General features: G+C 39.5%; 1 protein-coding gene across 1 annotated transcript; it reads right to left on the reverse strand.

Annotated features, from left to right (window-relative positions):
• Nucleotides 1-867: 867 nt before the first annotated feature.
• On the reverse strand, nt 868-7,057 carry LOC131724780 (uncharacterized). The gene is made up of 4 exons (XM_059017530.1): nt 6,573-7,057; nt 5,954-6,384; nt 1,345-1,765; nt 868-884 (listed from the first exon to the last, which is right to left on the reverse strand). The coding sequence occupies exons 1-4, from the start codon at nt 6,778-6,780 to the stop codon at nt 868-870; spliced, it is 1,077 nt and encodes a 358-aa protein (XP_058873513.1). The 5' UTR covers nt 6,781-7,057.
• Nucleotides 7,058-13,913: the final 6,856 nt, after the last annotated feature.

Raw genomic sequence — 13,913 nt, forward strand, 5'->3', positions numbered from 1 at the left:
ATGAAGAGTTTCTCACCAAAACGAGTTAAATGCCAATTCCACACATTTCCAGATATTGCTGTAGATTTACTCCTGGAGGAGTAGCCTTATCATCACGTAGTGTAAAAATCTTCATGCAAAATTCTTGTAACTTGTTTGTTTTACTGTTCCTGCTAACATAGGAATTAATAGAAGCCTCCAGGACAGTTGGGTGCACTAATAAAATGTCCACAAGGGGGTGTTGTGGATGCTCATCTCACAGAGTTGTGGCATTACTGGAGTGATACAATGCTGATTCTATAAGCACATGGGGCCCTATATTCAAATTGATTGTATAAAAGTGCACCTACAAATAACTGTATACCTGTATAAGCTTCAATAGCAACCTGCTTGCTCATCAGTACAGTTCAGTGTTAATTCTACTGTGGAGTCATTTTAAAAGGGAAATCAAGTTGTCTTTGTATTACATGTTCTGATGTGTTGCTGCAACTTTTTAAGGTGTGTGTTTTTAATTTTTTACATCCTGACCACTTTTTTTTACAGTATTAAATTGCACTTCCCACATGTACATTTGAGAAGAACTTCAGAACTACATTTCCCATCACCCCCATCATACATAAATAGGCACTGTAAGCAGGAGGATGATGTGAAATGTAGTTCTGAAGTTCTTCAGTGGGTTCATGTGTGAAGCCATCTTGGGAAGAGAGCACTGTAGACTGCAATTTAACAGTGTTTGATGTCAAAAATGAAATAACAAAAACAATACACATAGGAACATATAAGAAAACATCATGAGTTCCCCTTTAATATTGCATTTCTCTTAAAATTTTCTAAAAAGTTGCCTTTTCCCATTTGCTTCTTGCCACACAAGAGGAAATTAACAGCAGGCTACTTGTCTTGGTTTCCTAAAGCAATAAGCAGTGCGGAGAGAGCTGGTTCTTCACAGTAGAGTTTAAACTCTTCCAGTGATTGCAAATTGAGGAGGATTGGGCTCTGATCTCTCAAAATGTACAGGCAGCCTGTTGTTATCACAGGCTACAACGATATACATCAAGCGGTTTGCATTTTGGGCTTTGTAGGTACAGTTTGGGGGTCTACGGTTTTGGTCCGCATTTTTACAATCCACAATTTTGAATTGTTTCTTGCTCTTATATAAATTTGTATTTGGAATTTTGAAACCTTGCTCTCTACATACTGCTTTTACATCATCCTCATTAGCAAATATGAAAGTGTTTATTTTATTATTATTATTATTTATTTCTTAGCAGACGCCCTTATCCAGGGCGACTTACCTTCTTGGTTTGCATCTTCCTTTTACAGTTATATTTCTGTTTTTTATTTGCTCTGAGCAGAATTTATCACTACCCTTTTTATTTTCATCTGCAATGTGCCTCTTTTTGAAGTCCCTGAAGCTGGCCATGACTTTGTTCCCCTGGTCGCATGTGCACTGGTAGCTGGTCAGGGAGACCCCAGCACCAGGCAGCTGGTTGAGGTAAGCCCCACTCGGGAAGGAGCGAGACTCCAGGCCCCATTCTTGGGAACCTGCAACCCACAGAGAGAGCAGACACCCGTCCATCACAGTGAAGGAGCTGAAGCTGAAGGCTCCTTCACTCCCAGCAGCAGCTCCCCCCAGCAGCTGCTGCTTCTTCTCTGGGAGGGACGGCAGTTCCAGCTGCTCCTCAGTCTCCGGGTGGAAGAGGCGGGCACAGGGCTTCTGGACACCAGCATCAGAACCACCCGAAGAGGAACTCTTTACAGACTGGATGTGGGAAGCAGCCAGCAGCACCTAGGACACCAAGAAGAGGATCTTGGAAGCGACATCGTGGGAGAAGTACAGTCGTGGACAAGTACAACGCAGTCAGAAGCAGTTTGAATGCAGGTTGACAGCTGCAGAAGCAAAACTAAACTTCCAAAAAAAAAGGTCTTTAAGCCAGTAATCTGTGACAACTGCATGATGTGGGAAATCTGAGAAAACCCAACAGAGCTCAATCAAGTTTGTGTAAAGTGCCGCACGATCCAGGACTTGCTTCAGCGATTAAGCCTGCTAGAAAAGGAGCTGGAGAAAATGAGACAGCAACAGGAGCTTGAGGAGCTGACACACTCACAATTCATGGAAGTGTGCACCCCTAGCAGACTGAAAGCCACCAGGGAGATGGAATAGAGTCGAAACAGCTGGGTTCAGATAGGCAGAAGCAGGGAAAAAAAGAAACTTCGTCAAACACAACCACCAGAAATCCAGACATCCAACACATTTGAGCCACTTCAACATTTAGATGACCAAAACCAACATCAAGAGAATGAAAGAAACAACATCCAGGACCCTATAAACAGTGCTGACCAGGCAGCAAAAAGAAGGGAGGTCATGATTGTTGGGGATTCCATATTGAGAAACACAGCAAGTTCAGTTTGCAGTTTGGATCGCCTTACTACAACAATGTGCTGCCTTCCAGGAGCCTCAGTCAAGCACATCACTGAGAATGTGGACAGGCTCCTAGAACGAACAGGAGACGACCGGGTAGTAGTCATCCACATCGGTACAAACAACATTGGAAGAGACAGACCAAGATCCCTGCAAAACAAATTCAGAGAGCTAGGAAGGAAATTAAAAGACAAGACCAAAACTGTGGCATTTTCTGGGATACTGCCGGCACCTTGCAAAGGACCATATGGACAGCTGGAAATACAAAATCAAAACGCATGGTTGAAATCATGGTGCACACAGGAAGGCTTCACCTTTCTTGAACATTGGAGCACATTCTACAACAAGGACTATCTATATAGGTGGGACGGACTGCACTCAAACAGAAAGGGAACCAATCTACTCGGAGAAAGGATCCTTCAGGAGGTCCAGAAGCATTTAAACTAGAAAGGAAAGGGGGAGAAAACAAAAAAACAGAAGGGAGACCACATCAAAACAAAGGCAACAACTCAGGTAAGACAACTATTAAATGTATTTATCTTAATGCTAGAAGTCTCAGAAACAAAATGTTAGAACTTGAAGCTACTGCACTAACAAGTAACTATGATGTGATAGGTGTTACAGAAACTTGGTTGTCCGACAGTGATGGAGACGAATATAATATTAGTGGGTACACACTATATAGGAAAGACAGGCAGGACAGAAGAGGCGGAGGGGTAGCGCTATACATAAGAAATAGCCTTGAAGCCCAGGTGTTAAATCAGGACAAAGAAAACAATGCAGAATCAATATGGGTCAGAATAATGGACAAAAATACAAAGGGCATAATGATAGGAGCATGCTATAGACCGCCAAATTCAGACGCTGAGCAAAATAATCTGTTATACAATGACATTCGAAATGCATGTAGAAAAGGAGAAGCCATACTAATGGGGGATTTCAACCTCTCCCATATAAAATGGGAAAACCCGATGGGGGGACACGACGGACGAAATTGAAATGGTGGAAATGACAAATGACTGCTTCCTAACGCAATTTGTCAAGGCACCGACTAGAGGGGAGGCATGCCTTGATTTAGTCTTTTCAAATAATGATGAAGACAGAATAACTAAAACAGAGGTCAGAGAGCCATTGGCAAACTCAGACCACAACATGGTCTATTTGAAATATTTTTTAAAACCCCAAAAGTAATGACTAAAGCTAAGGTTTACAATTTTAGAAAAGCAAACTATGAAGGTATGAAACAGAGACTAACAGAAGTAGATTGGAGTAAAATAGAGAAAACAACCACAGAAAAAGGATGGCTGGTTTTTAAAAATGTAGTACTAGAGGCGTAAAACAATTACATCCCAAAAGTAGACAAATCTAAATCTAAAACAAAATGGCCAAAATGGTTTAATAGATCAATTAAAAAAATATTCAGCGAAAAAAGGCACTTTACAGAGCATTTAAAAGGGACCAAAAACAAAGTACACAGAAAGAGTACTTGGAACTGCATACACAAGTCAAAAAGGAAGTTAGAAAGGCCAAGAGAGAAATAGAAATCAATATTGCTAAGGGGGCTAAAACCAATTCTAAAATATTTTTCCAATATTATAACAGTAAGAGAACATTCAAAGAGGAGGTTAAATGTCCAAGAGACACAAATGACAAAATCATAGATGAAGAAAAAAATAGCAAATATATTAAATGATTAATTTTCACAGGTTTTTACAAAGGAGGACATGGATAACATGCCCCACATGTCGACCTATTCCTATCCAATTTTAAATAACTTTAGCATAACAGAGGCAGAAGTGTTAAAGGGACTAGGAGCTCTTAAAATAAACAAATCCCCTGGGCCGGCTGAGATCCTCCCAATAGTACTCAAAGAAATGAAAAGTTATTTACAAACCGCTTACCAAGATCATGCAACAGTCTCTTGACACAGGGGTTGTACCAACAGACTGGAAAATAGCAAACGTAATACCGATCCACAAAAAGGGAGACAAAACCGAACCAGGTAACTACAGACCAATAAGCCTGACTTCTATTATATGTAAACTTATGGAAACTATAATAAGATCCAAAATGGAAAATTACCTATATGGTAACAATATCCTGGGAGACAGTCAGCATGGTTTTAGGAAAGGGAGATCATGTCTAACTAACATACTTGACTTTTATGAGGATGCAACATTGACAATGGATAACTGCAAAGCATACGACATGGTTTATTTAGATTTCCAGAAAGCTTTTGACAAAGTCCCGCATAAAAGATTAATTCCACTATGTAACACAATTTTTGTTCCTGGGTAGTAAGTGTTATTTCCTAATTGCTTATGCCTCAAAAGTATAGAAAATGGCTATTATTCCCCACAAACTTTGCTTTTGTGACCAGGACAGTGATATTTTGAAATTTACCTATTTCCAATGAGAAAACGGGCGAATTTGTGTCTTTTCGTTCACACAAAGTCAGAAAAAAACAACATATGAATCCAAATTAACATGTATTTATACTAAAGTAATACAAAAATGACTACAAAAGATTTAGAAGTGAGTAGTTTTTCGAGATTTACGTTTATACTGTAAATCACTTTCACGAATCATGTTCTCGTTATACTGTCCTTGGTAGCGGCGTTCAAAGTCCAGTATATCCTGTTGGAAGTGCTCGCCTTGCTCCTCCGAGTACGCTCCCATGTTCTCCTTGAATTTATCAAGATGAGCATCAAGGATATGGATTTTGAGGGACATCCTACAGCCCATTGTGCCGTAGTTCTTCACCAGAGTCTAAACCAGCTCCACATAGTTTTCGGCCTTGTGATTGCCCAGGAAGCCCCGAACCACTGCGACAAAGCTGTTCCAAGCCGCTTTCTCCTTACTAGTGAGCTTCTTGGGGAATTCATTGCACTCCAGGATCTTCTTTATCTGTGGTCCGACGAAGACACCGGCTTTGACCTTTGCCTCAGACAGCTTAGGGAAGACGTCTTGATGGTACTTGAAGGCTGCCGACTCCTTATCTAGAGCTCTGACAAATTGTTTCATAAGGCCCAATTTGATGTGCAGTGGTGGCATCAGCACCTTCCGGGGGTCCACCAGTGGCTCCCACTTGACGTTGTTCCTCCCCACAGAGAACTCGGTCCGCTGTGGCCAGTCCCGCCTGTGGTAGTACGCCTTGGTGTCTCTGCTGTCCCAAAGGCAAAGATAGCAGGGAAACTTGGTAAAACCGCCTTGGAGACCCATCAGGAATGCCATCATTTTGAAGTCTCCTATGACCTCCCAGCCGTACTCATCATACTTCAAGGCGTCCAGCAAGGTCTTGATGCTGTTGTAATCCTCTTTGAGGTGCACCGAGTGAGCTAGGGGAAGAGACGGGTACTTGTTACCATTATGGAGCAGCACGGCTTTGAGGCTCCTGGATGAGCTGTCAATGAAGAGGCGCCACTCATTCTGGTTACAGGCGTGTCCGATTGCCTCGAACAGACTGGTCACATTGTGGCAGAAGCAGAGCCCATCTTGACGGGTGAAGAAGCTGGAAAAAGGTTGGTGACGCTTCCTCTGATCTGCGCCTTGCACACTTTCATACAACAAGTTCCACTGCTTGAGCCTAGACGTCAAAAGCTCGGCATTGGACTTGGTGAGACCAAGATCTCTAATCAAGTTGTTGAGGTCTTTTTGGTTGGGGTAGTATGGGTTTCTCTCCTCAGCTCCACCTCTGAAATTGTCATCTGGATCTACAACGTCTTCCTCGCTCTCTGACTTGCTGCTCTCTTCTAAAGACGGCTGCTCTCTCTCCGGAGGAGTGGGTACGGGGAGCTCATGGCAGTGTGGCACCGGGGCGATGGATGAAGGAAGGTCCGTATACGTGATAGCAGGTGCATTCTTGCCAGTCCGACGTTTGGAAGGGTCCACCATGCAGAAGTAGCAGTTGCTTGAGTGGTCAGTGGGTTCCCGCCAAATTCTTGGGATAGCGAACTTCATGGCTCTCTTTTCCCCTCTGTACCACCCTACAAAAATACATTTATTTCACCCATGACTAATGTGTAAGAGATTCTCGCAACATTTTTCATATATGATATATTTTTTCAATAACATTGAAAATTGTAAAACATTTTAAAATTAAAAACTTTTACAATTTTAAAAATTTTAACAAATTTTATAACATAAAATTCCGAGCAACAATTGTCCATCTTACCTTCCAGAGTTTTTTTGCAGTGCTCGCAGGTGAAATGAGGTGCCCAGGGTTTGTCTTGATCCCCGACAGGCATGCCGAAATATGCCTTGTAGGCCTCACACATCTTAGCAGATGCTTCCACGGAGTACTTTTTCGCTCTTGTCTTGATAAATTGGCCGCAGACATAGCAAAATGCGTCTGCCGGATGCTTGCAGCCTCTTGATGCCATCTCAGAAAAATGCAGATATGTATCCACTTAGGCAGCTGGAACTAAACTGAACTGGTGGGCTTAAGGCCCATGTATTTATACTACTATTTATATTACTGGAAAGTTCTAGAAAGTTCTAGAAGTTACTCCAAGTTTACTCAGCACTGAATCTATCTGGAATGTTCTGGAAAATAGGTAAATTTCAAAATATCACTGTCCTGGTCACGAAAGCAAAGTTTGTGGGGAATAATAGCCATTTTCTATACTTTTGAGGCATAAGCAATTAGGAAATAACACTTACTACCCAGGAACAAAAAAAAAAAATTGTTACACGGTGTTCTCAAACTGAACGCAGTAGGGATTCAAGGAAATGCATGCACATGGATTAGGGAGTGGTTAACATGTAGAAAACAGAAAGTACTGATTAGAGGAGAAACCTCAAAATGGAGTGAGGTAACCAGCGGTGTACCACAGGGATCAGTATTAGGTCCTCTGCTATTCCTAATCTACATTAATGATTTAGATTCTGGTATAGTAAGCAAACTCGTTAAATTTGCAGACGACACAAAAATAGGAGGAGTGGAAAACACTGTTGCAGCAACAAAGGTCATTCAAAATGATCTAGACAGCATTCAGAATTGGGCAGACACATGGCAAATGAAATTTAATAGAGAAAAATGTAAAGTATTGCATGCAGGCAATAAAAATGTGCATTATAAATATCATGGGAGATACTGAAATTGAAGAAGGGAACTATGAAAAAGACGTAGGAGTTTATGTTGACTCAGAAATGTCTTCATCTAGACAATGTTGGGAAGCTATAAAAAAGGCCAACAAGATGCTCGGATATATTGTGAGAAGTGTTGAATTTAAATCAAGGGAAGTAATGTTAAAACTTTACAATGCATTAGTAAGACCTCACCTAGAATATTGTGTTCAGTTCTAGTCACCTTGTTACAAAAACGATATTGCTTCTCTAGAAAGAGTGCAAAGAAGAGCAACCAGAATTATCCCGGGTTTAAAAGGCATGTCGTATGCAGACAGGCTAAAATAATTTAATCTATTCAGTCTTGAACAAAGAAGACTACGTGGTGATCTGATTCAAACATTCAAAATCCTAAAAGGTATAGACAATGTCGACCCAGGGAACTTCTTTGACCTGAAAAAAGAAACAAGGACCAGGGGTCATAAATGGAGATTAGATAAAGGGGCATTCAGAACAGAAAATAGGAGGCACTTTTTTCCGTGGATGTTCTCTCTATTTTACTCCAATCTACTTCTGTTAGTCTCTGTTTCATACCTTCATAGTTTGCTTTTCTAAAATTAGCTTTAGTCATTTCTTTTGGGGTTTTAAAAATCACTTCAAATGAGACCATGTCAATAAGGGAGTTGCAATTGGATGTTCTAAATTGATGGAAAATGGGGGGAAGAATAATTGCCGATTCTAAATTTAAAATATATATATATATGAAGAGTTTCAGACCAAAATGAGTTGCCAATTCCACACATTTACAGATATTGCTACAGATTTACTCCTGGAGGGTAGCCTTATAATATAATGTAAAAATCTTCATGTGAAACACTGCAATATTTCACTTGTAAATCGTTTTTTTGTTCCTACTAACATAGGAATTAATACTATCGGGGGAAAAAAACACATCAATTTACCAAAAACAGTGAACATTGATATAGAGCATTTTGGAATGACAGTCTTCATGTATAGGCTACTGTACACACACACACACTGAATTCACTAACACACACACACACACACACAGGAATAGTTACATTCCATCCTTGCACATTCCTTCCCCGCCCATTTTTAAAAGCCGTCCAGACCCCCGTAGCCCAGTGCCTTTAAAATGAGCTCCTCAATGTGTTAAAGCAGACTGTGTGATCATGAAAATGGATATAGAGCATTTTGGAATGAAACTCTTATCTAATCAGTAATTCACCAAGATTCATTTAGATTAGTAATATTAGAAATTCACAATTATGTAATCTCTTTAACAATTGATCTATAATACATTGATCTATGGATTCAAATATGTATTTTCTCTCTTTTTCTAATACATAGAAACAGTACTTAATATCTTTATGTATGGGTGTGACGGAGTACACCCCGCCCTGTATTATTATTATTTTTTTATATATATATGTATATATATATATATATATATATAATGTATAATGTATATGTGTGTATATATATATATATATATATATATATATATATATATATATATATATGTCTGTAGTATTATTATTATTATTATTATTATTATTATTATTGTATTTGTAGGCGGGCGGACGAAGCCGTCCATCCTAATCATTATTGTGTTTATGTGCAGGCGGTCGAGCACCGTCCGTCTTTTATTTGCTGTTCGTAGGAATGTGGCTGGAGCCTTAATAAGGTAATTTATTAATACGTAATGGCAGCAGTGTGGAGTAGTGGTTAGGGCTCTGGACTCTTGACCGGAGGGTCGTGGGTTCAATCCCATGTCAGGGATACTGCTGCTGTACCCTTGAGCAAGGTACTTTACCTAGATTGCTCCAGTAAAAACCCAACTGTATAAATGGGTAATTGTATGTAAAAATAATGTGTCAAAAATAATGTAATTGTATGTAAAAATAATGTGTAAAAAATAATGTAATTGTATGTAAAAATAATGTGATATCTTGTAACAATTGTAAGTCGCCCTGGATAAGGGTGTCTGCTAAGAAATAAATAATAATAATAATAATAATAAGGCTGCAGCCACGAATATTAAAGGACCCACTCTCGGCTCAGAGGGGGGTTGGATGTTCAGAGGCGGAACTAGAGCGAAAAATAAACAAAACGAAACGAAACAAACGTATAGGATCAGTGAAGGCATTTGCCCAGCCTGACCTGTATTGGCTGTTTGATTTTTGTGTTTGGGATTTGTGTTTTGTTTAAGTATTTATTTTGCTCTGTGAGCACAGTGTTTTGTTGTTTAAATCTTTTACTTTATTCTTGTATTTAAAATAAAGACGGCGCAAAAGCCATTGCACCCTACCTGCAGTATCTGTTTCAGTTCCCGCTTCTGCCCTGACGTCACCACACACGCTATCCTGTCACAATGGGATATGTAAAAAAAAAAGGTATTTGTAAGGGGCTTTCTTATAAAAAATAAAAAGTGAATTCTTGTTTCTGTGATTCTGTGGAAATATACTGCAATTAAAAATGGTGGTTCTGATTAAGGTTTTCCCCGATTTAACCTGAAAATAAAGCTTACCTTTACTGCATTAGGCGTTAAACCAAAAACTCAGTGAATATGCAGGGCTCTATGTGAATAAATAAATGCATACACAGTGTCTGTGATTCTAATGCAATGCATATAGAAAGAACTGGCACCGTTGTATGCAAGTACATTTTTACCCGATTTCTACCTGAATATTTATTGATTATATGTAAACAAATCTACACGATTTTACCCTGATTTTTTCATTAAATAATTGTACCCGATTTTTTAAAAAAACATTCACACCCCAATTTGGAAAATAATCCATCCATCCATTAGCATAACCGCTTAATACTTTAGAGGGACGCAGTGAGCCAGAGCCTAACCCGACAGACACAGGGCGCAAGACAGGACTACACTCTGGATGGGACGCCAGTCCATTGCAGGGCACATCACACACACACAGGGCAATTTAGTGAGACCAATCAACCTCTTTGGACTGTGGGAGGAAACCTGGGTACATGGAGAAAACCCACACGAACACGAGAAGAACATCTAAGCTCCACACAGACAAACCCCTGAGGCCGGAATTGAACCCTGGACCCTGGACCCTGGAGCTGTGAGGCAGCAATGCTAACCACCGTGCCACCCCTGGTATTATTATTATAATATTTTTTAATTACCTGTATTTTGTGGTGTGGTGCTGCTGTATTCTACGTTCACGGGGAGGGATCACAGGCTGCTGGTAGAGTGTAGCGTTGGACCCACTTGGAATAGGTACCGTACCAAAAATAGTTTTTCCTCACAGATTTATCAACTGTCAATGTACATTTGCATTTAGTACTCTGAAATATATAATAATTTTATACTACAGGTGAGTGCAGTGCAAAGTGGTGAGTGAATACAGGTGAGTGCAGTGCAAAGTGGTGAGTGAATACAGGTGAGTGCAGTGCAAAGTGGTGAGTGAATACAGGTGAGTGCAGTGCAAAGTGGTGAGTGAATACAGGTGAGTGCAGTGCAAAGTGGTGAGTGAATACAGGTGAGTGCAGTGCAAAGTGGTGAGTGAATACAGGTGTGTGCAGTGCAAAGTGGTGAGTGAATACAGGTGAGTGCAGTGCAAAGTGGTGAGTGAATACAGGTGAGTGCAGTGCAAAGTGGTGAGTGAATACAGGTGAGTGCAGTGCAAAGTGGTGAGTGAATACAGGTGAGTGCAGTGCAAAGTGGTGAGTGAATACAGGTGAGTGCAGTGCAAAGTGGTGAGTGAATACAGGTGAGTGCAGTGCAAAGTGGTGAGTGAATACAGGTGAGTGCAGTGCAAAGTGGTGAGTGAATACAGGTGTGTGCAGTGCAAAGTGGTGAGTGAATACAGGTGAGTGCAGTGCAAAGTGGTGAGTGAATACAGGTGAGTGCAGTGCAAAGTGGTGAGTGAATACAGGTGAGTGCAGTGCAGAGCGGATACAAAACAGACAGACAATGATTTCCAGGTGCAAGGGTGTTTATTGATTTAATTAACAATGTCCAGAGCCTTATGGCAAACACCTGTAAATAATAATGATGGAGTGACACAGCGGTGTGTATCACTCTGTATTTGTACATCCCCGGGTTTGACCCGCAACCAAAAAGTCCAGTTTTACACACTAACACTAAACACAAACACAGTTCCTAGTGATAGTGAAATAAGTGCAAGTGGTGTATTACAGTTCTCCGTTAATGCAGGGGTGAAAGTGATGTCCGGGTTAATGCTGGCTTTCGCTACAGCTCTGGATCGTGCTACTGGTAGTCTATTAAAAAAACAGACAACAGTTAACAAACACTAACAAACACAAGACAAAATTTCTTTAATTTTAAAGGGTATTCCAAACTGGGAGAAAAATGGGGTATAAATAATTGGCGATTCCAAGTTAAAAATATACTGCGTGTGTGTATATATATGTATATATATTTTGCTTTAAATATTATTATTAGACTACATTGAATTTTATTGGTGTGCTAAATTATTTGGCACTACATCCGAATCCAGGTCAGTACCGTATTTGGAGAAGAAATAGGAAACTGCAGCAACTGCAGCACCTGCAGCAGCAACCACACTTAAACCTCCAAGAAAATACACCTGAAAAAAAAGACAAAAAACATTGCATGGTTAACCCATTACAAAATATATATTTTAAATAATATCACTATTAAAATAAATTAAAGACAGTGGTGGAAAAAGTATTACAACGTGTTGCCTGACTAAAAGTACTGTTACTTGCGGGAAAAAAAAAATGTAATGAAGTAAAAGTCAAAGTATCCTTCTAGAAAATTACAAGTAAAAGTACAAACATCATATTTTAAAAGTATCAGAAGCAAAGAGTTGCCACCCTTAAATTCTACCCATGGAAATCTGCTGTTACCCTGAGTTACACACCAAGTATATTACATGGGGTACTACTATTTTACACCTACAGAAATACCTATTTAAATATACATTTAAATCTATAATCAGGAATTTAAACTGCACAACCTTTATCCACAAATAAAACACAATTCTAGCATCACTAAACAAGTCTGGAGTTTACTATAGATGAGACACTTGGCGTTAAGTACCAGGCCTTACTTCAGTGCTAAACCTTCGCTTTATGCCAGACAACAACAAAGAGCTAGCTAGCTAGGTACCGTTAGTGAGCTACCTAGCTACATAAACTCCTGCGACATGCGATATGTACATTGTCTACACACACAAAATATGTAAAGGTTTATTAAACTGAATTAAACTGTTACATTTTTTCTTTCCTTTTTAAATGCAGTCAGTATCAGCACCATTTTAAATATGAAAAACACAACATTAAACTGCATGCGTACTATATTATTAGCCAGAGGTGTCGCTTGGTACCAAAAACACTTCGCCCGGCCCGGCCCTGTCCAACCCCTCCCCCCAAAAAAGTGGGGAGTAATTGGCTTAATATAGTCTAAACTACAGTTGGAAACACATTCACTGTCAACGGTTCTGTGGCTATACAGTGAATAGAAGCAATGAATAATGTGATACAATAAATATGTCTGGAAACAGTTATTCTGCAACATCAAACATTTTATAGCTTTTTTCAGTCATCAACTAGCAACTTCAACTTTTTACCTTTCCACATATCTGTTTTTCACCTACCTCGTTTGGTCGAGAGCTAACTTATTTCTTCTGTATTTTAAAATTGGGTTTGTTTTTTTCACTTTCTACTCTAAAACTAAAATGTGCCGCTGTTTCTCAGAGGTGTAATTGAAAATGCAACTTGAACACACTGTAACTGCTGATTAGTAATGATACGCCTGTGTCTGTGCTTTTAGTATAATACGATTACGATTCCCCGTTTTGAATTCTCTTTTTTCTTTTTCTTGTAACTAATAAATAAAAGTAAAGCCAGTTTATTCTATTTTCTTTACAAATTGCACTGCTTCACACTGAACTGTTCAGCTCCACTACTTTGAAACAAGAGACGATCAACAGCAAAGAACATGTTGGGCCCAATGTAGTTCACTATACAATGGATTTTCACTAAATTAAATGGAAATTAACATCACTAGTAGACATGTAACTACATTTATGTGCAGAATCAATCACAGCATTTATAAAAGGTGGGAACATGTTGGGCCAAAGTAAATATAATGTGTGCAGAGCTGCGTCACTAACCTGACCAGAGATAGAATTATGGTATCTCAGTTGTGTTGCAAAATGCTCACAGTTCATATTTATAAGGTTGTATTCATGGTCCTTCCAGGCCTTCGCATTTGCATCCTTTATGATTTCCTCAATATCACGGGGTGGGTACTTCTTGTCATACTTGTTGTTGACTTTGTAGTTTTTGTCAGAAACATATTCTGATAAACGATCCTTCCAAACATATCCTGTAACACCTGAAAAGAAACATGACTTTAAAATTAAAGAACAGGATTAACATAATGAAGTAACCATTCACTTTT

Source organism: Acipenser ruthenus, chromosome 57 (assembly GCF_902713425.1).
Source record: "Acipenser ruthenus chromosome 57, fAciRut3.2 maternal haplotype, whole genome shotgun sequence".
NCBI classification, from domain to species: Eukaryota; Metazoa; Chordata; class Actinopteri; order Acipenseriformes; family Acipenseridae; genus Acipenser; species Acipenser ruthenus.

What these genes read in the sequence shown, in the direction of transcription:
- LOC131724780 (XM_059017530.1), bottom strand. Translation starts at nt 6,780, where the DNA reads ATGGCATCAAGAGGCTGCAAGCATCCGGCAGACGCATTTTGCTATGTC. An exon ending in CTGCAAAAAAACTCTGGAAG is followed by an intron (nt 6,385 to 6,572) that starts GTAAGATGGACA and finishes GTATTTTTGTAG; the next exon opens with GGTGGTACAGAGGGGAAAAG. An exon ending in GGAACTTGTTGTATGAAAGT is followed by an intron (nt 1,766 to 5,953) that starts GTGCAAGGCGCA and finishes TTGGTGTCCTAG; the next exon opens with GTGCTGCTGGCTGCTTCCCA.